This window comes from Typopeltis vanoorti, chromosome 12, assembly GCF_054136105.1.
Source record: "Typopeltis vanoorti isolate ZY-2024b chromosome 12, IOZ_Tvanoo_1.0, whole genome shotgun sequence".
In the NCBI taxonomy this organism is placed as follows: domain Eukaryota; kingdom Metazoa; phylum Arthropoda; class Arachnida; order Uropygi; family Thelyphonidae; genus Typopeltis; species Typopeltis vanoorti.
Window position 1 is genome coordinate 42,172,841 of NC_143560.1, and position 27,996 is coordinate 42,200,836.

Consider the following 27,996-nt stretch of genomic DNA (forward strand, 5'->3'; position numbering starts at 1 on the left):
GGGCTGGATCCGGCCCTCTACTTCTTTTGATCCAGCCCTAATCTATATCAATGAAGTTTGTCTGATTCATGGTGGGAGAAAACATGGTATGTTCTACTAACTCACATTAAGCTGACGTCATATGACTTGCACAAAACACACTGTTTTCTCCAACCAAGGTCTCTTTCTCACTTTGACTAGCGGCCTGAGTGAACTTGTTACAATGTGTCAGTTCGGTACTTGCATTGGTGTTGCTTTGTTCAGTGCCTGCATTGATGTTATGCTCTGTTCGGTGCCTGCGTTGATGTTGTGTCCTGTTCAGTGCCTGCGGTACAGAAGACAGTTTTGTTTGACAGTTCTGAATATCGCTTATAAATCTGGGACAATGTCAGGGGTTATTGCAAAAAAAAGAAAAGTAGATGCAGACAATCGTCAATTTCAAGACAACTGGATGGAGGATTATTATTTTATTCTGAATAAAGGTTTGCCTGTATGTTTGCTGTGCAACGAATCTGTATCCGTCAACAGAGAATACAACTTAAAGAGAGACTTTACTTCGAGACATGCGGATCACCCAAAAATTGATGGACAACCACGAAAAGATGAAATACAGAAGTTGAAGAAGAACTTGGATACCCAGCAGCAAATGTTCAACAAGCAAAGAACACAGTACCACAGCATTGTCAAAACCAGCTTTGTGGTAAGCGAAAAAATTGCTAAGCATTCTAAGTCATTTGGTGAAGGAGAATTTATCAAAGAATGTCTGCTGGATGTTGAAAGTATAATATGTCCAAAAGAAAAAAGACTTTGAGAATATTCGTTTGTCGAGACGTACCGTTGTCCGATGGATAGAAATTATGGCTGATGATATCAAAAAAAGTTTAAAAGAGAAGATTGCTAGATTAGAAGCATTTTCAATTGCTTTGGATGACAGCACCAATGCCTCCGATACAGCACAACTAGCAATATTTATTCGAGGAGTTGATGCGGATTTGAACATCACAGAAGAATTATTGGCGCTTCGGCCATTAAAAGGAACAACTACCGGTAAAGATATATTTAAAACAGTCAACACAGTCTTCGAGAGATTTGGGCTTAAATGGAGTTCACTATCTGGCATATGCACTGATGGAGCCCCTGCAATGGTTGGTGCACAGAAGGGATTTATTGGAATAGTTCATGAAAGAGCAATAGAACTACAGATCCATCTGGAAAATTTAACAAATTTTCACTGCATTATCTGCCAACAAAATCTGTGTGCAAAATCGATTAAATTCACAAATAATAAATTTAGTTTAATCCTTTATCCAAGTGTGAGCAAACAAAGTTTGCACCTGAAAGTATCTTCAGGACTGGGGTAAGGTGGTACAACACCGGACAACTCGTTGCAAAGGTGGAGCAAGCTAACATCACTCCTATCTCAGTATCTCCTATAATGCAAAACACATCTCCTTGCGGATATGTGTAATGTTATGCATTAAAAGAAGGGCCACTACCCAGACTAGTTTCAACCTTTATTGAGGTCTCTTCAGTGGGAGAGATGACCTTTCTAATGCTTCTACCTGGTATCTCCACTTGGGCCTGGCTCCCACTGAAGAGACCTCAATAAAGGTCGAAACTAGTCTGGGTAGTGGCCCTTCCCTTAATGCATAACATTATACATATGCGCAAGGAGATGTGTTTTGCATTATGGGAGATACTGAGATAGGAGTGATGTTAGCTTGCTCCGCCTTTGCAACGAGTTGCCCAGTGTTGTATCAGCTTACCCTAGTCCTGAAGATACTTTCAGGCGCAAACTTTGTTTGCTCACACTTGGATAAAGGATTAAACTAAGTTTATTATAGTCTAACCAAGTGAAAAATAAACTTTCAATAAATTCACAAATGTTATGGAAGTTGTAGTAGCCAGTATTAACTTTATTAAGTCATGTGCACTTAATCACTGCCAATTTAAGTAGTATTTGGCAGACCTATTTTTGGATTATGAAGATGTGTCTTATGATTGTGAGGTGAGGTGGTTGAATAAAGGTAAAATGTTAAAACGATTTTATGATCTGAGACATGACATTGCAGATTTTATGGACATAAAAGGAAACACAATTAACCAAGTAAAAGATGATGAGTGGGTGTGTGATTCAGCATTCCTAGTATATGTCACCGATACCTGAACGAACTGAATCTTAAATTGCAAAAACAAGGATAATTGGTTCATGAACTGCATGGACATGTCAAAGATTTTTGTAATAAACTAAGATTGTTGGAAAGTCAGATAAGAGCTAAAAATTGTTATAATTTTCCTACTCTAGCAACTCATAAAAATATCCCTTATAATTGTCATGGAGATGAACTGAACGTACTAATACAGCAATTTGATACAGTGTTTGCCAACTTCAAAAAACAAAGACTCCACATTCGCTATATTTGCTCATCCGATGGATGCTGATGTAAATAATGTGCCAGAAAACTGACAAATGGAATTTATTGAACTTCAGGCGGATTTAGTGCTGAAATCACAATTGAACAACATTGCTTTGACGGATTTTTATAAATTTTATTTGGTGGAAGAAAAATATACAAATTTACGTGCCTTTTCAAGAAAAATCATTTGTCTTTTCGGCAGCACATATATGCGTGAACCGTTTTTTTTCGAGGATGAAATACAATAAATCAAAAATTCTGACAAGAATAATGGACAAAAACCTCGAAAATTCTATGCAATTATCCTTAAGTAATATTAACGTCAATATTGATAGTCTCGTAATTGAAGTACAAGGCCAATCTTCACATTAAATTGTTATGTCGTTCATTATATTATAAAATTTATGTAGAGCTTTATACCAAAGCATTATATTATAAATAAATGAAATATGAAGTAGCAACTTGTTTTAATTCATTTAATATTAATTTATTTTATTTATTAATTTGGTCCGGCCCTTGACTTGGAGACAGAATGATAATTGCCCCCCAAACTAGGAAAGGTTGCCCATGCTTGATCTACACTTTTCACACAGTGTCTCCCTCTCCACTCTGACTTCTAGAATTTCCTGTATGTCTTATCTTCCTTCTTACTCATGTCACTCACAAGTTCCTCTGCCCTATTTTCCTGCTCTTCCACATACCTCTTGTTATCCCAGATACTGGGATAGCAATCATTACTCCCCCCCTCCCCTCTTCCGCAGCATTTTCTCCAGCTGACTTACACTGAATCCATTCAAATGTAGCCCATTCTTTCTTTCTCTCTCTCTCTTCTCTCTTAACTCTATCTATCCCTCAAATGAATCCCACATGTTCATGAAATGAATTTCTAATTAAAATAAAAAGCCAAAAGGCTAGTTTTCTGGCAATTGAATAGATATTAAATGGATAAGAATCCTACATTGTTATATAGCCAGTAAGTGCCTTCGCCGATAGTTTTTCGGCATTGAAACTCATAGATCGTAGTTATCGATCTTGAGTTTCACTTACTGGCTATATAACAATGTAGGATTCTTATCCATGAAATGAATTTCTTTTTCCTCACACAGCTCTGCTAGCATACCATTCATAATCTTTGCTCACCATCTCAACTCATCACTCTCATACTTGGACAATATGCTGACTACCCTTCCTACCACATTATCTTTTACTCTCCTCAACATTTTCCAGATATCCATTGTTACGTTCTCCTTGTTATTAACCAAATCGTTGTGCCTACTACCACTATCAACCCTTTTGTTCACTTACTCCTGATATCAAATGCTTCAATCACCTTACTCATTCTATTACCAGAAAAGAAGACCTTATGTGCCTTTTCATTCATCACATCTCTAATAATTAAATCCCCATACATACCTACTCTTGAATCATTTGCCACTTCTTTCATATTGCCATCTTTTATTTTACTCTTCCATTGTTATTCTCTTCATTTCAATTTTCAAACCTTTCATATCTTGCCTCATCTTCACCAGATCAGCTTTCATACGCTGAATTGCTTTCTCGCTACCATTCACTTTTTCTGCCTCATCAATCACACTTTCTTCCTCATTGTCTTTGCATACACTTCTTTACCATTATCTTTAATCACCTCTTTCATACTTTCTTTCAAATTTCTTTCATTTATTCCTTTAATGCCTACAACCCTCTTGATTTCTGCATTCTTATTGCATCATGTTACTTTGTTTTTCCATTTTGACAAATCTTGCATATATGGCTCGTGAAGCACCACAACACATTCTCTCTCCATTTTCACTTTCATACTACTTGAATGAAGCATAGAAGTCATGAAGATCACCCACCTGCCATTCTATAATGATGGGCTATACAGGGATGATGGCTGTATGACAGTTGCTTCTTTAGAGAAGCAACTGTTTTTTTATGTTACATAAGGTTGCAGAGTATCAGTTTTGCATTCTCTGAGGCCTTCTTTCTCAGGATAGAGAGACCATAAAAATACACTTGAAAGATCTTAAATATACAGAGCATTAACTATATAATTCAAAGTTAAAAAACGTTTGTCCAAGGTGTGTCTTCTCTCACCTCCATCACAATATTAAACAGGAATGGACTTAATGCTGACCCTTGATGCAAACCAACCATCACTTGAAAACTTTGTATCTCCCAGGCAGGTCCGAACTCTTGTCTTCACATTTCTGTACATCTCCTGCACCAACCTGACATATTTCTCCAGTACTTTCTTCTCCCTCAGACATCTCCAGACTTCTTGCCTTGGCACTCTATCGTACGCTTTCTCCAGATCAATAAACACTAGATATAGCTCCCTTTGTGTCTTTCAAAACTTTCCCATCATCTGCTGTAACCCAAAGATAGCATCTGTCATCGATTGACCAAGCATGAAACCAGATTGCTCCTTTGCAATCTCCACCTCCTGCTTCAATCTTCCATCAAGAACCCTTTCTAGGATTTTCATTGTGTGGGACATCAACTTTATTCCTCTGTAATTCTTACAGTCTTGTGTATCCCCTTTACTCTTGTAGATAGGGACAAGAGTACTTTCCCTCCACTCCTCGGGTATATTTTCCTGTTGGCAAACTTTTATGAACAGGTTCCACAGCAGGTCAATTCCCTCTTCCCCCAGTGCCGTCCATGCCTCCACTGGGATCCTGTCAGGGCCCACCAATTTTCCATTCTTCATCCTGTTTATGGCCTCCTTCACTTCCACTCTACTGATGTTCTGCACCATCCCCTCATAAGGCTGCCCATCTTCTCTGAGTCCTTGCATTTTCCTCATGTAAAAGCCCTTCAAAGTATATTTTCCATCTGTTTCTTATATCCACATCCCTCCTTAATACTCTTCCTCCAGAGTCTTTAATCTGCCTCACACATAAGATGTCATTTGATGCCTTATTTCTATGTAGAATTTTGCCAATCAGTAAATTTTTCTCTGTCCTTCCTTTGTTTCTAATTGATCATAAAGATCTTGATGTGCCATGGCCTTCACTTTTGCAACAACTCTCTTGGCTTCTCGCTTTCTCTCTCTCTGTACTTCTCTCTGTCCTCTTCCACCCTTGACTCGTCCCACTTCTGCTTTGCCTTCTTCTTAGCCGTCACTGCTTCTTGTACATTATTATTCCACCACCAACCCTCCTTCTGCTCTCTGATCTTTCCAGATGTTTTGCCAAAGAACTGCTTTTGAATTATGTCTCCACCAATCAAAAACTGTATTAAATCTTGATTCTTATTGCAGTGTGTGTGGGTTAGCAAATCATTACCAGTGCTTCTTTGAATGTTTAGTTTGGGTTATTTTAAAATAATGTTATGTTTCTCCTTAGTTCTGTTAAATGATAAATTTATTTGCTTACTTTTTTCTGTACTGCCAATATGTTCAACTTTACAGATTTCACCTGCTTGGCCTACATGACATATTCTGCAGTCATGAGTATATATTGTAGACAGCTTCTGTAATAATAGATGACATGGCTTCAGTAATTGTAGAATGGTGAATAGTTTGTTTAGAGGGGTAAAGTCAAGTTTTTTTTCCTGTTTGACAACTTGTACTGTTCTTCCAGCTATATTCTTTTATGTAAAGTAAAGCAATTACCTCTGTAATTATGATTTTCTTGACTATTGGATCCCTCTCTGGGTATTGTTAATGTTAATGGCAGTTTTCTTGTAACTATTTTTTTTTTAATCCTTTAAGTATTCAATCTCTTGATTTTGCTAATTACAGGATGTGATATATTCCCCTTTACCTCAGGTGTTGATGATGTGCTTCAGTGATAATATGATTAGCATTTAGGTTCTCCCTGCATTCATGAGAAATCTGCATGGATGAATACATTAAAGATGTACAGAAAATAGAGTACATAAATGTTTTTTTTTTTTTTTTTTTTTTTTTTTTTGCCTTTGAGTTGTCTATACATCTCAGGAAAAACCTACTGTTATTAACATTATTTGGCAACAAATAAAATTGCCTTATATCTCACTTAATAAATACATATGGAAGTAATTAAATGATTTGTTCACCCATAGCTACAATGAAAAACAATTCATCAATCAAATCAACAATGGTGCTTGTGTTTCACACAACATATGAAGTTTGATTGTGGTGTTCTGCTGAAGCCATCTGTAAGTTTTTTTTTTTTCACTGTTACATTTAATGCTCTGTATTTAGCATCTTTTAAGTGTATAAATAATAACTAAGTATGGATTTATTATTTACATGAGACTTTTTTTTAATACAGAAATTTTGCTCTAGTGTCTAGAGAATCTTCGGTATGACTTTCAAATTAACCAAGCATGAAAAAACCAGAAGACTGGACAATAAAATCGCATGAGCTACTCATACATGATATAGAGTGGCACAGTCTAAAATACATTAAGGTCATAACTGTACAAATTTAAACAAGAGAAAAAGTATTAATTAATTAACTAAGAAACTCATTAACTATGGAACATGTAGAGAAAAACTATTTCCCATAATTAGGGATAATTTAAAGACAGTCATTTCTGTTCGAGTTTGGATGGTGAAGCAAAGTTTCACAACTCTCTTTGTATAAACATTCCATAAGATAACTACTTTTCTGAATGGCCTTAATTTTCTTACAAAGGACTCAATGTCTGGTAGAGATGGCATGTTATGCAAATCTTGACTGTTCTAGCTTGTGGAATTTAAAGTAATCGAGGTATTCATCATGACAAACAGCTGCCATTGTACTGAATGAGATGGTGGACTCTGTTGTCATTCATGATGAAATCTTGAAGTGCCATAAGGAAACCATGCCAGACCACAAGGATATCATCCACCTACCTGTATCATAAGAAGAGTTTAGAAGAAATATTGAATATTGTGCAGTAGATCAATATCTCTCCTAAACTAACATGGTTACAGATCAAGATTTTGTCATATAGATAAACTGAGTCCACCATCACATCCATTTCACTTTTGAATAGAAGATTATTGAATTGCCTTTCTAGACTTCCTTCTTCTTTGTTAGTTTAATTTTTAGATAGAAAAGTTATACTGGACTTTGCACTCATTCTCTTTCATGTCATTATCCTTGTCAACAATCTGACACCATTATGACTAGTATGTCAAGCTTACTCTTTGTGCTCCACTGACTGCTGCTGTCTCAAGAAATAAATTATATCAAGTCAAGCTTTCACTAGTGGCCTCAGTGAGTCTTATATAAGCAAAGTCATTAATAGTAGCAGGTTTTCCTTGTCACTTTCCTCCCAAAAGTGATCTATCGTTTTACCATTCCTTACGTTAAAGGTATCTCTGAAGGAATAGTTAAGCTGCTTAGATCAGTTGACCTACAGGTGTCTTTTCACCCTTTTAAGAAAATTTCTGCTTTGTTTAAGGATCTGAAAAGGATTAACTTCTGCCTTTTTGTCTATCCTAGAGTCTATCAAATTTCATTCTAGTGTAGATTATCATATTTTAGCCAAAATGCATGCATAATTCTTTCTTTAATTTACCAACTTTATGCAAGCTAATTTTAAATGCTAATTTTTAAAAGTGCAGTATCAGAAAAAAAAGGTAAAAACACATTTTCAATTTGTTGCAGTTTTTTAAAATACCATATTTTGGATATTTACTGAATGTGTTTCTTCAGAATGACTTTTAGTTAAAAAAAAAAAAAATTAAATAATAATAAAGATTGTCAGCACTTCAAAATACCATGTTTGGAAGAATATATATTTATATGTGTATAACTTATTAATCTTTGGTATCAAGAGATTGAAAAATTACATTTACTGATTATTTTGAAGTTAGCTGTTGTAGTCACTAAAATTTTCATTATATTCTGTAGAATAACATGTTTTTCAATTTTCTCTGCATCTTCACCTCCTCTATTAGGCCAGCTACTTAAGAGTACTCTGTAACTCATTACAAAGTACTACTCTCAATTAATTACATCTGAACTGACTAGAGAGCAGATAAGATCCACAGTATATTTATTATTATTATTATTACCCTAAGATCCTCTGGAATCAAAAACTCATCTAGGAGGTCCCTTTGTCAAACATACAGTTCATCATATCGCACGTTAAACACATTCAAATTCTCTGCAGACACCACACTTTCAGGCAAGGCATTCCAATCATTCACAACTCTACATGCAAAAAACCTGCTTCTCACTCCCTTGTTCACGCCCTCCTTATACAGCTTCGATGGATGACCCCCTTGTTCTACCCTGATCTCCCACCATTTTATGAAAAACCTCTTCAACATTGATCCTATAACAACCCATATGTCTCTATCATATCACTCCTCTTCCTCCTGTCCACTAGACCGTAAATTGCATCTTCTCAACCTTTCCTCATATTCAACATTCCAGATATCAGAAACTACCTTAGTTAGTTGCTTCTGGACCCTTTCCAACATTAGGATATTAGATTATTAAGTTTTTTTTTTTTTTTTTTTTTTTTTTTTTTTTTTTTTTTTTTTTTTAAGATTAGTAAGATTATTTAGGATTATTACTGAGGAAGAGAAATTAAGAGCATTTGAAAAACCGTTAGGATTATCTGATATTCTGGTAGACATGAATAATTTGTGAGATTGTTGGTAATGAATACTTTATCATCTCTTCCTGCTGGAACGGTTTATTTGAAATATTTAGTTGGAACTGTGAACATTAAAATATTCATGCCAGGCATAGAACAAATTGTATCATCTCATATTTGCCTCTGGGACAGGATATGACAAAGCATTTCTTGCATCCTGTTTGTGTATCAGTCTGGGTATGCAACAGATCATTGCATATCCAAAATATTATTTTATTTTATTTCTATTTTTTATTCTAAAAATAATTCCTAGTGAATAACACTAGGCTAATTCCCCCCCCCCCCCCCAACACACACATGTATGCACCATATTGCCCAGAAAAACAAAAGAATTTTATTTTAGCGCTAAGTACAGCAGCATCTTAACAGCCTATTTCCAAATAAATGACAAAGAGAAATTTATTCTAAGAATTTTCAAAGATTATTCTTTTACCCCAAGAAAGAACTGTTTTTAGTTTATTTCCACAGAAGGACTCACTAATTCCATAATGTAATGTCTTTTTATTTTTTGGAAATCACATGTGGTAAAAAGGTGGAAAGATTTTTCTCTTAGTGAATGCATTGAATTATTTATTGCCAGGACACTTAGTGAGTGAATCATTTTTGAACATGCTTAGAGAGAGAGAGAGGAATAATAAGTGATGTGTGGGGTGAGCAGGCTTCCTCAGATGAGTTCTTAGACTCTCTAGAAACACCAATATAATAATAATTTATTTGCAAAAATAAAGTTGTGCATCTTAAAATTATAATTTTATTTAGTTGTTATATATAACTGTTTCCATCAAGTAAAATCTTGATAAATGAAATTTGTTAATTTAACATTGAATATTTTTATGTGAATGACATACATGAAAGGCTGAAAACCTCTGACACATTAGTAGTATTATGGGCTAATGGTTAGATACTACTTTAGAGACGAACATGAAACTTTTTTCAAGTTCTTCTTCAGGCTTCCAATAAACAGTATTGTAGACGCATGCTGGACCATAATATTCATCTATATTATGGTCCAGCTATTTACAAATATCAATGCCATGTTGGATTTCATACTCCTGACTTATTGGAAAGAAAGAACATCATCTACTCAGTCAACTGGACTTGCTAATTTACCTTCATTTTACTGGTGTGATGAAATAGGCAAAGTAGGCTGTTGCTGGTTATTATCTTCAGCTGGTGCACTTATCTACACGTATATATTATAGGCTTGAACAGATTAGAAATAGTACCGTGTAGCTATGAAGATATTATTTGACTTGATGTTAGGCAATATTATATTATTTTTTAGTAATGAAATAGTATGTTCAGCAACTTAAAAAGGTCAAGTTAGTTAGTTAAAGAATATGTCCAAGTCATCTTTTATCTTTCTTGACTGGTAAATTGGAAATAATTTGGTATTATTTCTTGTCAAGTAATATCTCCATGAATGAAATTTGTGTTATTATTATTATTATGGCTATTATAGCCTGTTTTTGTTTAGGAGTGTTTAGGAGTTATTATTATTATTCAGGCCTCCATGGAGTCAAAAGACTCACATGGGAGGTCCTTTCTAAGAAACACAAGTCTATCAAGACTCATCGAGAGAAGTCCCTCATAGGAAACACGAAGTCTATCATACCACTCCTTAAATGCATTGATCGTTCTCGCTCTCACCACTCCATCAAGCAAGGCATTCCATGGTTCAACCACCCTCCATGCAAAGAAACCACTCCTCACCTTCTTTCTCACAGTTTCCTTTCGAAACTTCCAGGGATGGCCCCTTGTCATGACTCCTTCCCGCTGTTCAACCAAGCGAAAGAACTCCCCAGTGTCAACCCTGTAACCACCTCTCAACAGTTTAAAAGTCTCAATCATATCACCCCGCCTTCTTCTATCCACCAAACTCTACAGTCCACACTCCCTCAGCCGATCCTCATATAACTAACATTGTACAGTCCCAACACCATCTTTGTTATCCGCCTTTGTACCCTTTTCCACAGTTAATTTATCCCCTTCAAATCCTGGGGACCAGATCAGAGAACAATAATCTAAGTGTGGTCTGATCAGAGTCTTATACAACAGAATGATAGCCATTTATGATATGAATGATAACCATAGCGCAATAAAAAATCAAGCTGATGTTGAAAGTTTGCAGGATGATTTAAATAAGCTGTGTTGGATCCTACTTCTAATCAGTCTATACTTTGGATCCGACATGATTACTATTACGATGTCCTTAACTAATTGACAGGTTGCAAGTTGATTTCTAATTCAAATATAGAGAAAATTTATATTTAAAGACTGTGCAACTCTATATCTGAATTAGTTCAAGAACTGAAGAAAAACCAACTCACAACTATCTCTCCTTTTAGATGTTAATATTATATATACTGGCCGAGAATATTTATCTTACTTAATTTACCCGCTTTGGTTCGAATATTTTATGAATGGTGCAGTAAAAGAGATTTAGGCAAAATACAACTTTTGATTAACAAAAACAAACATTTAATTTTAAAATCACAAATTTTACACTTAACTTCAATTCAGTAATTAAGATATCACAAACATTTTAGCTTCTCTGATAAGTACAATCACACAAACTCAGACAATGATAAATCTGTTATCTCTATAATAGTCTTCTCACAGTTCCTAAAGTTCCAAATACAACAAAAATTGCAGTAATACCTCTTCACAAACAAACACTTTTAAATTTACACTTTAGCTAACTTCCTCAATAGTTACTGTTAGTATAAGGAAATTCTAGGATGAAACTCTCACACTTCTCTGTATAGGAATATTAACAGTTGGAATAATCTTTTTTCTTCATCTACTTATACGTAAACACTTTTTATAACTGTAAACACTTAAACAGTATACGGCACTCATTAAAATAATTCTTCTAAGCAATAACTGAATTAATCATCGGTCACAATACGCATAAACAAACATTGTTGCATAAAGTACTACTGATCACTCATGAAATAAGGCAACACACAATAATTCCTTAACTTGAGGTTTTATATGCACAGTTGTTCACTCTTCCGGCATTCAATTAATTCTTTAGACACTACAATTCTAAACACAGCTATCGGTAAACTTCAACTTTACAGCCTCTACTATTCTCTAGTAACTCCGTGCTTTATTTCAAAATTCTGTGTGTCCTTGAAAGGTCGTCCCTGAAATTAAACCTCAACTCAAGTATTGCTAGTCTATTTAGTAGTCACTCAGCTGTCTTCCGTAGCTATAATTGTTATTCTACAACTTATTAGCTATCCGCCTCTCAACTAGTAGACTTTATTAGCTGCTTGAGTGACTTGCCAACTCGCTATTATCGCACTGTGATTCCCGAATGCTGAATGCTCCGATTCCAACCTAATGCCAATCCTCTCCTTTCTCTCTCTCTTAATCTGTTTAATCTCCCTATATTTTCAGCATTCTTCCCTTTTTTATATCCATTCTTCCCGCCTAAATTATTCTCGTGATTTCTTTCTAAAACTCTTTTCAATAAACCTTCTCCTCACGTGGTGTTCCAAAACTCGCGCTCGCTTACTTACATGCGTCTCCATGACAACAAAACAAAATATAATAAAATTGAGCTATTGCATAACGTTAAACTTCTACCAACAGGAATAAATAGAGAATATTTACATTTCAATTAATGCGCAGTTAAATTATCAAATACAAGTTCTTATAATAATAATATACTAATAAATAAAATAGCTTAATAATATTTAATACAGTCTTTCTACTATTAATACATATATTCTTGATTAAATAATTAAATATTAGATAAAATTAAAGGTAGTTATACGAATATCAATTATAAACAAGTGATTTTCATTAATTAATATTTACAAGTCTAGCCTATGTGATGGAAGATCATGTTGGATTCTGAAGCAAATAATAATTACTCTAATCTCTATATATTCAGAATCCAACACTACAAATAATTCCTCATTTTTTTTTATTATTTAAACCATTTTCTCTCTCTGTATAGTTGCTTTCACTTTCTCTTTGATCACCGGTCTTATTGCCATCTTGTACAACATTGCAATTCCCTATCAAGCCGCCACTATTTTCACTCACATTCTGGCTTTCTTCAACCATAACTATCTCATGATCTGACACATACTTCATTCCTGACTTTGCTTACACTTTCTGCACATTCTTCCACCACTATCACTTTCCATCCAAACTCCAGCCTCATTCGGGAATGCATACATCCCACGCACATCACATTGGACAAACTCCCTCACATTACAGTTTTTGAACAAAGGCGTCGTATTTTTGGACGGCATTATCTTATGTCGCATTGGCGCAATATTCAAATCTATGAAACGTATCATTAAAATACTAAATGAAATAAAACGGGATTCACAGCAAATCACACAGACACGAGCTACCAAAATTAGACAATATTACATTATGATTTAAACCAATATTCCAATTTTCACTCAAAATTATACTTATCTTTCGGGAGCTCTCTGAAAACACTACACACCGTGTAGCCCATCTTCTCTTCACCTGTCTCCTTATATCTCTTCCATAGCCTCTTTTTCGCATGTAGCTCCTGTTTAATATTGTTTGTCATCCACTTTACTCCAAATTGTGTCCTCTTCTTCACTCGTGGTATACAACTTACCATTGCTGCTAACAAATATTCTTTCATAATTTCCCACACACTAATGATATCCCGGCCTTCAAATTCCTCCCTCCATGAAACTTCCCCAAGTTGATGGCTAAGACTATTATAATCACCTGCTTTATAATTCCACGTATGTTCCCGTCTCTTTGATACTCCTGCATGTCTATTCATTTTCCAAGTCAAAACCATATGGTCACTCTCTCCAACTGGTGGGAGAGATGTCATCTCAATTATTATCAGCTCTTCTGATGCTATAACCAAATCCAAAACTCTTGAACCTCTTGTTCCCTCTGTTACATGTTGCCTAAGACATTTGTCCCTCAAGAATTCTAGAAATTCCATTCCATTATTGCTACATGCATCTTCCTTTCCCAAATCTATACTGCTGTAGTTAAAATCTCCGATAACAATCGTTCTTCTTGCACTTGGCACGCTCAACTGTCAAAACATCTCTTGGTCCCCACCCTCTGTACTCCTTGGTCTGTAACAACACCCCACTAAATATCCTGTCTTGCCCACCTCCACCTCACACCATATGCTTTCAAAATTATTAGTGTCACAGCCTTCCAAAGCCTCCACTCTTAGAGGACATAAGTCATCACTTATCATAAGCAGTGCTCAACCACCATGCTTTCCCTTCGTATCTTGCCGAAAAATGCTGTACCCAGCATTTTTCGGCAGGATAGGAAGTGTCAACCATGTCTCTGTGATCCCAATAATCTTTGGCCAGGCTGATGCTATCAGTGCCACCAATTCCTCTCTCTTATTCCGAATACTCCTGGCATTGGTATAAAGCATAAAAAGGCCATCGTTTCTATACCCAGCATTATCCCCTCTATACTCCACTGGGCTCAGCGTTACCTGATGTTGTTCCCCTTCTCCCAAGTACCCATTTCCACAAGAGGCCACTTTGCTACCATCCACACTGGGACACACTGACTCGTTCAGAACAGCAATCTCTCCAGATGCCTACGTCCTTCCTCATTCAAATGCAGGCGGTCTCTCGCACACAATTCCTCTCTGCTCTCAAATGCACTCCAAGCATCCACACATTCGAATCCTCTCTTCTGACACATTCTTGCTATTATGCCATTCAATATCACTGCTCTTCTGCTCAGCTTGACATTATCATACCTAGGCAACACATACACGCTATCTTTCCTCTCTGTGTCTTCTTTTGTACAGCCTCAAGCAAGAATCTAATATCTCTCGCTGCCCTATTTACACCACCACTCAAGTCATTTGTTCCCACCATCACAATCATCTCATCCACCCTTTCACCTCTCTTAATTGCCATAGCCACACTTTCTATCGTTCCTCCTGGCAAACACTCCTCACACATCCTATCTTGAACACCATGGATATTAATATTTAAATATCATAGTCTTCACATATCTGCTTCTTACCAGACATTTAAATATTAATCTGGTGTTATGGCTTTGCTACTGTGACAATTAAATACAACTGACATTTAAGTTCAAGTCAGCAGTTAAGAAATGGAGAAAGTATAGGAAGGTTGTTGATATTAAATGAAGAGTTGTAGGAAGACTGGAAGGCATCTCAACTATTGTAGACTGACTTAGGGCCTCATAAATAAGTAAATTACCATTTGAAACAGAGCTGAATTTTTTGAAAAAAGATCAGCGGTTGAAGTGAATGTGCTTGCCTAATACTGCAAAAAGTATTACAAATGAATCATTTTTATCCACTCACAGTGTATTATAGCCTCCATAGCTCAGTCAGTATAGACTAAGCCCTTTGGTTGGAAAGACCTGGGTTCGATTCCTATCAGTGACCTGAAGAACCTTTATTTGGTTTAACTGAAGATGTCTCATATGGAGGTAGGGGGTTTTTTCACCCAGAAACTCGGGTTTTTCGTTCCCCAGAACAAGCAAACTGCCCCATGAACCCACATGGATTGCAGTCATGAATATGCCCTGGCCATATGCTGGTCCCGAGCCTGGAGAAAATTGGGAGGGGGAAAGCAATGGTGAACTATCCTGTAAAAATCTCACCAGGAATACTTTGTGGGCAATGCCTACAAAGTCACCTAGGGTCGTAAACAACTGAAAGGAAAAACCAGGACAATGTATCACAATAAATCAGTGGCGTAGCTAGGGGGGTGCGGAGGGGACGGTCCACCCCGGGCAGCACTTTTCACGTGAGACACAATTTTATTTTTCGATGATTTTTCTATTTATGTTAACTTAATGATTTTATTATTTAATTAATAATTAGTTTTGAACAACTATACTTACAACTAAAATAAACATAAACATAGTGCTTAAATATAAAGAGCCAATAGGCTTCATTTCGGCAATATAAACATTATTTAAATTAAGGGGATATTAAATCCCACATTGTTTTAAAACCGAATAAGAAACTCAAAGATTGGAATCAGAGTTTCATGCCGAATATAGTAAACTATAAAAGTATCGGCGATTACTAGCGTGAGCTAATGCAAGTAGTCCTAGTACGTAGTACAATCTCGGGCAACTCACAGCAAAGGTGGTAAAGTTCTGATCGCTATTCTTGGTATTTTCCATAATGTAAAAACACATTTCCTAGGAAATGTATGCTGTTATTACATTATGGAGGGAGGTCACTACCCAGACCAGTTTCAGCCTTTTTTGAGGCTTCATCAGTGAGTAGCTAGACCAAATAGATATCAAAGGGTGTAGCGAAAAGAACTTATATTGCATTAGCTCACGCTAGTAATCGCCAATACTTTTATAGTTTACTATATTCGGCATGAAACTCTCTGATTCCAATCTTTGAGTTTCTTATTTGTTTTTAAAACAATGTGGGATTTAATATCCCCTTAATTTGAATAAACATAGTGTTTTAATTTCTTTCCCTACATCGTTTTGACTTTTTGTAATATTTTTGGTGTGTATTGAGAGGGGCGGCAAAAGCTCTAGCTATGCTACTACAATAAATCACCAAGCTTGCCATTCACACTCTTATGTTGAGTTGAATAAGAGTGTAAATGGCAAGCTTAGTTGCATAAGAATACACTGTGATTGGGTAAAAATGATTAACTTGCAGTACATGTCAAATACATTGCATGCCTACAGTAATTAACCTGCTACAGAATATGCATGTGAAGAAATTTTGCAATTTTGTTATCATTGCAGTTGTTGTTATAGACCTGGTAATGTGGATGGTGGTGATAGTGAAATGTGTAGTCAATTAGCCAAGCAAATAAGAAAAGGGTGATCATTATGGGTGATTTTAATTATGGCAATATAGACTGGAATGATGAGATAGCAACTGGAAGTAAAGAAAACAAGTTTCTTGAGTTTTTGAGGGATAACTACCTCAGACAGTATGTAACAGAGGGCACACGAGAATTAAGGGTCTTGGATTTGGTCATCTCATCAGAGGATGTAATTATAAATGAGGTGTCAAATCATCCACCAATTGGTGAGAGTGACCATGAAGTGATTACCTGGGTGGTTGCCAGCAGTGCAAGGACCCCAGTGAGAAAAGGGTATATGTGGAACTATAAGGTGTGTGGGGGGGTGATTATGAAGAGCTCAGGAGACAGCTTGTGGGTGTAGCGTGGAATGAGGAGTTAGCTGGAAAAGAGATCAAATGCGGCTTGGGGGATTTTCAAAAACTATCTAGTAGATGCAATGTCTGAATGTATTCCAAGGGTGAGAAAGTTAAATAAGGTAGGTGTGAGATGGATGAATAAAGAGATTAAGCATGCGATACAGAGAAAAAGGGCATTGTGGAGGCAGCATAAAAGAAGTGGAAATAACCAATTTCATGAGGTCTACAAAGACCAGGCAAAAAGGGTGACTTGGTTAGTGAGAGTAGCTAAAGAGAGGCGTGAACAGCAGTTAGCTAATGAAGCCAAAAAGAATCCTTGGGAGTTCTTTCGATATCTAGCCAGCAAAAGAAAGAATGATTATGGAAGGATGACATTGATTGGATAAAATGGTATAAAGACAGCTGTTGCAGAATATGTGGTAGAGATATTTAATGAGCAGTTCATAAAGATCTTTCAGTCTTGTGAATGTGACTTCATGGAGAAATTGAGAGCAGTTGATGATGGAGAGGAGAGACTGACTGTAAGTGAACAAGAGGTGTTTGGGGAGTTGAGTAAACTAGATGTAAATAAGGCTGTGGGACTTCATAATATATAACCGTGTATTTTGAAGGAATGTGCCAGAAAGTTGACACCTGCCTTGACATATTTTTTTAATACGAGTCTTGCACTTGGTCAAGTTCCTAAAGAGTGGAAGGAGGGCAAGATTGTGCCACTTCATAAAGGAGGTGATCGAACTCAAGCATCAAACTACAGGCCTATCTTTATGTCAGGTGTTGTGGTTAAGTTGTTGGAGAAGCTTGTGAGAACTAGGATCCAGATTTGGGTAGACAACAATGGTATAATCTTTGATAGACAGCATGGATTTGCTAAAGGGAGGTCATGTTTTAGTAATCTACTTACTTATTACAATAAAGTGACTGCTTCCTTGGACAGAGGAGAAGGATACACAGTAATATACTTGGATTTTGCAAAAGCTTTTGATAGAGTACCTCATGATAAGTTGACAGTCAAACTAGAGCAGATGGGGTTGGATATTAGATTAGTGCATTGGATTGGAGACTGGCTATCTGATAGGTATCAACAAGTTGTGTATGGGGGTGCAATAACCAGGAAAAGGAAAGTCACTAGTGGAGTGCCTCAGGGATCTGTTTTAGGGCCATTACTATTTAACTTGTAAATTAATGATATTGGCGAAGATTTGGATGGAGATATTCAGTTGTTTGCAGATGATGCAAAGTTGGGACGAACCATAAAGAGTAGTGAAGATGTTGTGGCCTTGCAAGAAGACTTGAATAAATTGAGTGATTTGGCATGGAAATGGGGGTGCGAGTTCAATGTTGCAAAATGTAAGGTTTTAAAATTTGGAAAACAAAGATGGGATGCAGAATTTATGCTTGGTGAGAATATATTGTTGTAGGTAGAGGAAATAAGAGATCTGGGGGTGATAGTGGATAAGGATCTAAAATTCAGGAGACACATTGCCAAAATTGTGAAGACAACACAAAGGCTTCTGGGAATGATGTGGAGGACACTGACGTGTAGAAGTAGGGAGATTCTTGTTCCGTTGTATAAAGCTTTGATTAGGCCACATATGGACTATTGTGCCCAGATAGTGTGGAGGTCACTGATGTGTACAAGTAGGGAGATTCTTGTTCTGTTGTATAAGGCTTTGATTAGGCCACATATGGACTATTGTGCCCAGATTTGGCACCGGGTTTTCAGAAGGATGAAAAGATGTTGGAAAGGGTCCAAAGGCGACTGACTAAGGTTGTTTCTGACCTCTGGAATGTTGAGTATGAGGAAAGATTGAGAAGATGTAATTTGCAGAGTCTGGTGGAGAGGAGGAAGAGGGGGAGATATGATAGAGACCTATAAGTTGGTAAGGGGTTGTTATTAGATCAATGGTGGAGAAGTTCTACAGAGAATAGTGGGAGATCAGGGGAGAATCCAGAGGTCATCCCTGGAAACTGTATAAAGAGGGTGTGAGTAGGGGAGTGAGAGGCAGGTTTTTTTCGTGCAGAGTTGTGAATGATTGGAATGCCTTGCCTGAGAGTGTGGTGTCTGCAAGGAGTTTGAGTGTGTTTAAGACACGGTATGATGAGATGTGTGTGTGATAAAAGGACCTCCCAGAGGAGTCTTTGACTCCATGAGTCAAAGTTATGAACTCACTGACAACCTGTTCATCCATCCTTGAATACAACTATGTTTTATAATTATCCAGAATAGTTATCAAATATATCTGGGTATATATAAATTTTGTTATGTCCTTTATGTTATATCCTTTTTTTGCTAATTCAGTTAATTTGCTATATTTCCTGCTAATTTAATGTATGTAATTATTTTCCTTAGCAAGAAGATGGAAAAATATTTCATGGTGTTGTTAGAGTTCACATGAACTTGTCTAGGCCAATTAATGTGATTGCAGGAACACGTCCGCCTTCTATTTATGATATCCTAAAGGAGGAAGATGACTGTAGAAAGACATTAACATCTTTCTATCTTCCTCAAGATACTGTTAAAGCCTTACATATAACCAGGTAAGATATCAAGTATTACAGGAAAAAAAAAAGATTCATAAAAATGAAATAGATTTTAAGAAAGAGCTGACTTTTTGACTATTGTTTAAAAGAATCATGTTAATGAAGCCTAAAAGACGTGTTCCTTTTATTTTAGTGAATATACATCAAGGGAAGTAATCAATGCCTTGTTAAAAAAGTTTAAAGTGGCTGACAATCCTCACAAGTTTGCCTTATATGAGCGTTCTGAAGAGAAAGCATCTGATCAAGGTAAATAGTTATTATAAATTTTGAATTTTATTTAAACTACTTACAAAACTATTTTACTAAAAGTGACTATTTTCTTCCTCTATGAGATCACAAAACCCATTTTAAGAGCCCCTTTCCAATGACTACAGTATCCTGCTTCACTTGAAACTCATTCAGTATCAGTGCACTTTCCATCCTTTTAGCGATGATTGCTCTCACTATGCAAAAAATTGTATAGCTTCAGTATAAGGATCCTATCAGCAAAAGAAGCAATAGCTTCTTTTGCTGACAGGATCCTTATGGAACTTTTAAGAATGATCTTTGCTCCAAATAACTGTCATCTGGTGAAATATCTCCCTTACATCTGTCTTAGTAGTTCCTATCACCATATTGTAAGTCTTAATCATGTTACCCCCCCCCCCTCCCCCAACCTATCAGGCTCAATAATTCATATTTCTTAATCTTTGAAATTCAAGTGACTAGCTTAATATGATATTGCCAGTTCAATACCTTGCACATTATAGGATGTAGAGCAACTCAATTTGGAGTAAGCTGCTCTCTGTATTCTATAAGTAGCTAATCATGAAGATATTTCACATGCACACTTTTGTTCCACCTTGTAGGGTAGAACTTGTTATTATCCTTCCCGCTACTGAAGTGATCCCTTATGATCATATGCCTGTCTGGAGGAATGATAAATAGTGTGACTATTGCAATTTTGCGAGGTGAAAGGGTTGATCAGATGATGATAGTGGGCACAAACAACTTGGGAGGCAGTGTGAATTGGGTGGCAAGAAATATGAAGTTCATGCTTGAGATTGTACAGAAGAAGACTGAGAGAGGGAAGATAGTGAGTGTGTTGCCCATGTATGATAATGCAGATTTGTGGAGGTAAGCATCAGTAATGAATAGTATAATAACCAGACCGTGTTGAAGGACAGGCTTGGATTACATGGATGCTTGGAGGGCATTTGAGGACAGAAAAAACTTTATGCGAGATGGCTTGCATTTGAATGAGGAAGGATGTAAGTATCTGTAGAGAATGTAATGTTGTACTCCAAACAAGTCAGTGTGTGTGTGTGTGTGTGTGTGTGTGTGTGTGTGTGTGTGTGTGTGTGTGTGTGTGTGTGTGTGTGTGTGTCAATGCCGGGAAACTAAAATTATCAGGGTGGATGATAGCAGGGTGGCCTCTTGTGGGAATACATCATGTAATGCTGAATCTAGAGGAGTTTGGAGGGGATAATGATAGGTATAGAAACAGTAACAATGCCTTGATTTTTTACACTAATGCCTGGAGTATCCAGGCATTAGTGTAAAGGTATTAAAATAAAGGAAATGAATTGGTGGTGCTGTTAGTATCAGCATGTCCAAAGATTATTGGGATCTCTTAGACATGGTTGATGGAAGATGATATACTGACAGGAATAGAAGTAGCAGAATAGAGCATTTTTTGACAGAATAGGTGCATTTGATAAACGTTTCACTGGCCTTACAGCTGGTTCAAACTGGTTGGTTCTTTTCAGAGAAAGGAAGAAACCTTAAGAGAGCAAAAACTCTCATTCAATACTAAGGAAATCAATATGTCAGGGAAATGTATTTTTCATAGTGAACTCTCAGTTGGTGCGTAAAAGTAATTATAAAGGAAGAGCCATAGGGCGATGTAAAGTTACATAGGTAAAGTGGATACTAGATCCAACATTACTTCAAGCCGAATGTTTGTAAGATCATGATAAAAGTTTAATGGAGTAAAGTGCATTAGGAAATGATTAAAAGAAGTATTTAATGCTTTCAATATTTTGTCTCAGTTACAGAGACATCATCAGGAAGTGCAAAATGAGACTTGGAACACACACAGACTAAGGCAGTACAAAAAATAACTGAAACACATGGAAGAAAGACTGAGTCCTAATTAAGTGGGGTGCCCTCTATGGAACTAGTAGGCAGCCTAGGATGTAAACTGGGATCTTGAAGTATTAGTATTTCCAAAAATATGGGAAATACTAATACTTTGAGACTAATACAACCACATTTATTCAAAATAAGCTGATTTTTAAGAGCAGCAGATTCTAAAAACAGTCTTTCTCTTCTAAATTTACTGTGGTGGAGCATGATGGTTTTAAAAGAGAAAGACTGTTTTTAGAATCTGCTACTGCTGCTCTTAAAAATCAGCCTAATTTAAATAAATATGGTTGCATAAATCTTCCCAAAATATGGGAAAAACTAATACTTCGAGACCCCAATTTACATCCTAGGCTGCTGACTGGTGTACATATAGGGCGCACTGCCTAATTATGACTCTAGTCTTTTTTCCATGTGTTTCAGTTAGTTTTGTATGGTCTTTATGTGTATTATGTCTCATTTTGTACTCCCTGACAATGTCTCTGTAACTGAGAAGAAATATTGGAAGCATGAAATACTTCTTTTAATCGTTTCCTAGTATTGTTTCACTCCATGAAACTTTTATCATGACTTCAACCTTTGTTCACCAATATCATTCATAGATTTCTTAGTTCCTCTACCTCCCAGAGTTTGTATGCCAACTCCTGTGCAATACGCTGCATTCTGTTTTTTCTGCCAAAGGGCCAGTTTTTTCACACTTGCACTGTTTTATCTTAGAATAGTAAGATTATCATTTTAGATCACCATATCAGTTTTTTTCTCTCTAACTTTCTTCTGACTTTGAATTATTATTATTATTACAGGCAACTTCAAGGAGTCCTTAGACTCATTGAGGGAGGTCCTAAACATGTCATCCAACATTTGTGCAAAATCTATCATTCTTTTCTTTGAACTCATTCACAGTCATGGTATCCACAACAGACTTGGACTCTATCCCACTCATTCACTGCTCTTCAAGCAAAAAAACTACTTCTAACATCCTTGCTAACTGCAATCTTACTCGATTTCCATGGATGGCCCCTAGTTCTCTCACCACCAGACCTGTTCTGAAAAATTTCCTCTGAATTAATCTTGTAAAAACCCCTTAGTAACTTGAACATATCACCCCTTTTCCACCTATCAACCATTTCTGTAACAACCAAATTTTCAACCTGTTCTCATAAGGTTCATTCCATAAACCTGCTACCATCTTGGTCGTATGCCTCCGGATCCTCTCCACCTCCTCCTCATCACCAAGAAACCCTGGTGCCCAGATCTGCATGCAGTAGTCAAGATAGGTTCTTGTCAAGGCTTGATGAAGAGGAACAATAACCTGCTCTTCTCTGCTCATCAATGTATTCTTCAGTAACCAAGTGATCTGATGAGTTGCTTTATCCACTTTTTCTCTGTCCCCTAAACTTTAACTCCCTATCCACTAACACTCCCAAGTCAATCTCTAGCTTCATTAGTTTTCTGTAGTACAGTTCTACCAATGTGGTATACAGCTGGTAATCTTTTCACCCCAAAATGCATAACCTTACACTTTGCTACATTACACTGACATCTGTATTAACTATTGCTCTACCTAACTTTGCATCATCGGCAAATAACTGAACAGTTCCTCTATGATCCTTTCCTATTTCGTTTAATGAACAAATTAAACAGTAGTGGTCTAAGAACAGAATCCTGTGGAACTCCGCTAGTCAAAGGCCTTCTTTTGGACTCTACTTCTGAATAAACTACTCTCTGATATCTCTACATCAACCACCCTCCTATCAATCTCACTACATTAAAATTCCATGTGGTATTTTATTTATGTGGTATATAAAGGCCTGTTAGAGGCCTTTGCAAAGTCCAGCAGTATCACTGTAAACCCATTACCTTTATTATCCAACTCTGCTGTCACTGTATTATAAAACATAAGCAAGGCATGATCTATCCTTCACAAAACTACCCCCCCCATACAATATCCCTTTTCCATCTATCCATTCCTATATTTTGCTCTTGACTGACTTCTCCAATACTTTGACAATAACTCCTGATATGCTGATCGGTCAGTAATTTGCTACATTAGTTTTGGAGTCTCCTTTGTGCAATAGCACTGTTTTCCCCTCTTTCCACCCCCTCACAACTAACACAGAACTGAGACTTAGATTAAGCAATACGGTCAAGGACACTAACAGTTATCTCACCACTTCACATAAAACTCGAGATGGTATACTATCCATTCCCACAGTTGTATTCACATTAAGGTTCTGTAATATGCTATGCACTCCGTTTCATTTGCCTCAGTTCCCGTATAAGCCTTTGGCTCTCTCATTTCTGCAATATCACCACCTAGATGATATACTCTTGCAAAGTGTTCACTTAGTAATTCTACTATTTCGACTGATTCAGTTACCTCCCTACCATTGGCATTCATTAAAATCATCCTTCCATATACATTCTTTCTTTTACTTGCAGTATATTCTATATTTTGCTCTTGACTGACTTTTCGAATACTTTGACAACAACTCCTGATATGCTGATCGGTCAGTAATTTGCTACATTAGTTTTGGAGTCTCCTTTGTGCAATAGCACTGTTTTCCCCTCTTTCCACCCCCTCGCAACTAACACAGAACTGAGACTTAGATTAAGCAATACGGTCAAGGACACTAACAGTTATCTCACCGCTTCACATAAAACTCGAGATGGTATACTATCCAATCCCACAGTTGTATTCACATTAAGGTTCTGTAATATGCTATGCACTCCATTTCATTTGCCTCAGTTCCCGTATAAGCCTTTGGCTCTCTCATTTCTGCAATATCACCACCTAGATGATATACTCTTGCAAAGTGTTCGCTTAGTAATTCTACTATTTCGACTGATTCAGTTACCTCCCTACCATTGGCATTCATTAAAATCATTCTTCCATATACATTCTTTCTTTTACTTGCAGTATATCGAAAGAACTGTTTGGGATTCTCTTTAGCCTGCATTGCTAACTTCCTTTCATAATCTGCTTTTGCCTTTCTTACCACACTAGTAACCCTTCTGGCCTGTGCCTTGTACTGTTCATGTGCCCTGCAGGTCACCTTTCTCCTTAAATTTCAATGATGATACTCATCCGTTTAATTCCCACTTGATTTACTCTACTGGCTCTATGCTGTCTGCCATTACCTCCCTCAAACACTCCTTTACCACTTCCCATGCACTATCAACATCCAGCCCTTGCAGTTTTACATGCCATAGCACTGATTCAAGCAATCTCCTAAGCTTATAATTCATAGGGATTAATTAATTAGTTAGTTGTAGCAGCAAAGAATTTGATAGAGTGAATTTTCTTACAATAGTATTGATTGATGCTATGGGGCTTTGGATGGTAGTTAGTTATAGTGTCTCAAGTACCTGGTTGGCTGAGAGATAGCATACTGTCCCCACTCTCCAATAAACACATCGTGAGTGGCTAAAATGGCTTGAAAAAGTTATGTTTGGTTTCTAGAGTAAATGTTTGGATTTTGGATATATGGAAGTAGAATCTGAGAGAGAGAGTTCTTCAGGAGATCTAGTGACTGGTAACATAAAGTTGTTAAAAGCTTTCTTGATGGACTCATTAAAACCATTTTTCATAAAAGCAGATTTGATATAATTAAATTCTTGCTGTAGAAGATCTTCAGTAAAATACATTATGAGCATGATGTAATAAGGTCTTAATGGTTCCAATTTTTGACTGGGATGATAAGTAGCATGGATATTAATAAACAGCATGTGTTTATTTTTGGAAAACTGAAAATTGTAAACTACATCCTACTGATGAAGTGATGTTTTATTTAGGTTTGGCCATAATCTCCATTTCCTAAAATAGGTGCTTAGCTAGATCTCTTGTTAATATATCATCTCTCACTTGTAGTCGTTGATTTTGACTTGCTATTGCCAGGTCATTGTCATAAGCAAACATTCTGGAGACAGTAGTAGGCTGATCACTAATATACACATTGAAAAGCAGGGGGACCAGTACAGAGCCTTGGGGGTAGACTTTGTTTAATCTATACGGCCAACTTACAACATACCTTTGTGAAAACCTGGAAGGCGCGAGTGGTGAGGCATTTGCTAAGAAGATAGTACAACTTGTTGCATGGTATTATACAAAATAACTTAAGAAGCTTTTCTTGCCTCCACACAGTGTCGTAAGTGTCTGGGAGGTCTACACATGCTATGTTTTCAAGCATTTTTGAAAGCATATTTCTATATGTGTTGTAAGAGTGAGCAGTCTAGACAGCTATGCCCTTGTCTAAACTCAGCCTGTTCTATGGGGATACGTTTTTTGATTACTGGGCTTATATGGTTATAAATGAGTCTTTCTATGATCTTGTAAAATATGCTAAGCAGTGATGTTGGATGCTAAACTGCCACTTTGTGGGCTCCTTCACAAAGCAGAGCAGGACAGGTGTCATAAGTGTAAACATGTGAGATAAATTTCAGTGACAGATAAAACTGTATAATAGGAAGACAACATTTAAATGGTTTTGATTTGAGTCAACTAAAGAGGCTGTTGCTGGAAGGTAGAGTAATAATTGCAGTGAGCATATGATCTATGGAAGTAAGAAGTAATGTGGAAAATCAGGAAAGCAGGCTTTAGTAGAAATTGAAGGAGTATTTGTAATGTAGAGGTGAGTAGTGTGAGTGAAGAGAATGAGAGAGATTAAGGGGATAAACATCCTTTGTTGTTTTATAGCCAGTAAGCGAAACTAAAGATCGACAACTACGATCTATGAGTTTCATGCCAAAAAACTTCGGTGAAGGCAATTCGAAGTAAAGGTAGAGCAAGCTCCCTCACTATTCTTGATATTTTCTCATAATGTAAAACACAGCTCCTAGGAGATGTAATACTGTCATTACATTATGAGGAGAGGTCACTACCCAGACCGGTTTCAACCTTTTTTGAGGTCTCATCAGTGAGTAAGTAGACCTGGAAGATATCAAAGCTTAGTGAAAAGAACTTGCATACCTTCTTCACTATACGAATGCCATAAAAGTGTAATTATATTTTATAGTTAAGATAAAAAGCCAAATGGCTAGTTTTCTGGCACCTTAATAGAAATTAAGGGGATAAACATCCTTTGTTGTTTTATCCCCTTAATTTCTATTAAGGTGCCAGAAAACTAGCCATTTGGCTTTTTATCTTAACTATAAAATATAATTACACCTTTATGGCATTCATATAGTGAAGGTATGTCAGTTCTTTTCACTAAGCTTTGATATCTTCCAGGTCTACCTACTCACTGATGAGACCTCAAAAAAAAGGTTGAAACCGGTCTGGGTAGTGACCTCTCCTCATAATGTAATGACAGTATTACATCTCCTGGGAGCTGTGTTTTACATTATGAGAAAATATCAAGAATAGTGAGGGAGCTTGCTCTACCTTTACTTCGAATTGCCTTCGCCGATAGTTTTTCGGCATGAAACTCATAGATCGTAGATGTCGATGTTTATCCCCTTAATTTTTATTAAGGTGCAGAAAACTAGCCATTTGGCTTTTTATCTTAACTATAGAATGAGAGAGAGTAAGAATACAAGATGGGCAGGGAAATGGAAGGGTCAGGGTGGACAGGGAGATGCTTATGTGAAACTATAGCTGCTTGATGCAGAAGTGACTTTGTGAGTAGACAAGAAAGGATTGAGATGGCCTTGAATGTGGGGGGGGGGGAGGATACTGGAAAAAATGGTTCTTTTTTATGAGAAATAGGATAGAACTGGGTTTTATTAGCATTGAAATTGATGAGGTTATCTGAACCCCATTGGAGGATGGCTTGGGGATCAGAATTGAGGGCAGTGGTGGTTGATGTTCTGTATATTGAGGTGAGTTGCATAGAGTAAGGTTTTTTCAAACGAAAGGGAGGAGTGCAATGTGCTGTTGTCTGCAAAACTGTGTATTGGGTTGGAGGTCAACTGAAGTAGGTCATTGATATATATCAGGAAGAGGGTTGGTGAGAGGACACAACCTTGTGGAACCCTGGCATTAGTTGAATGGTGAGAGGATAAGGAACCATCCACCATCACACAGTGTGTGTGTGTGTGTGTGTGTGTGTGTGTGTGTGTGTGTGTGTGTGTGTGTGTGTGTGTGTGTGTGTGCGCGCGCCCAGACAGAAAGCTAGTAAGCCTTTGTGCCAGACCTGGTCAAAAAGCTTTGGAGATATCAAGTGTAAC

General features: G+C 36.8%; 1 protein-coding gene across 2 annotated transcripts in view; it reads left to right on the plus strand.

The window, feature by feature from the left end:
- LOC150100732 (ras association domain-containing protein 1-like) overlaps positions 1-27,996 on the plus strand; it is a 186,229-nt gene that overhangs the window by 131,701 nt on the left and 26,532 nt on the right. For both annotated transcript variants that reach the window (XM_090401801.1, XM_090401802.1), the window contains exons 7-8: positions 19,514-19,701; positions 19,838-19,950. In XM_090401801.1, the coding sequence (XP_090257927.1) occupies positions 19,514-19,701; positions 19,838-19,950 (301 nt within the window). The remainder of the gene's footprint in view (positions 1-19,513; positions 19,702-19,837; positions 19,951-27,996) is intronic.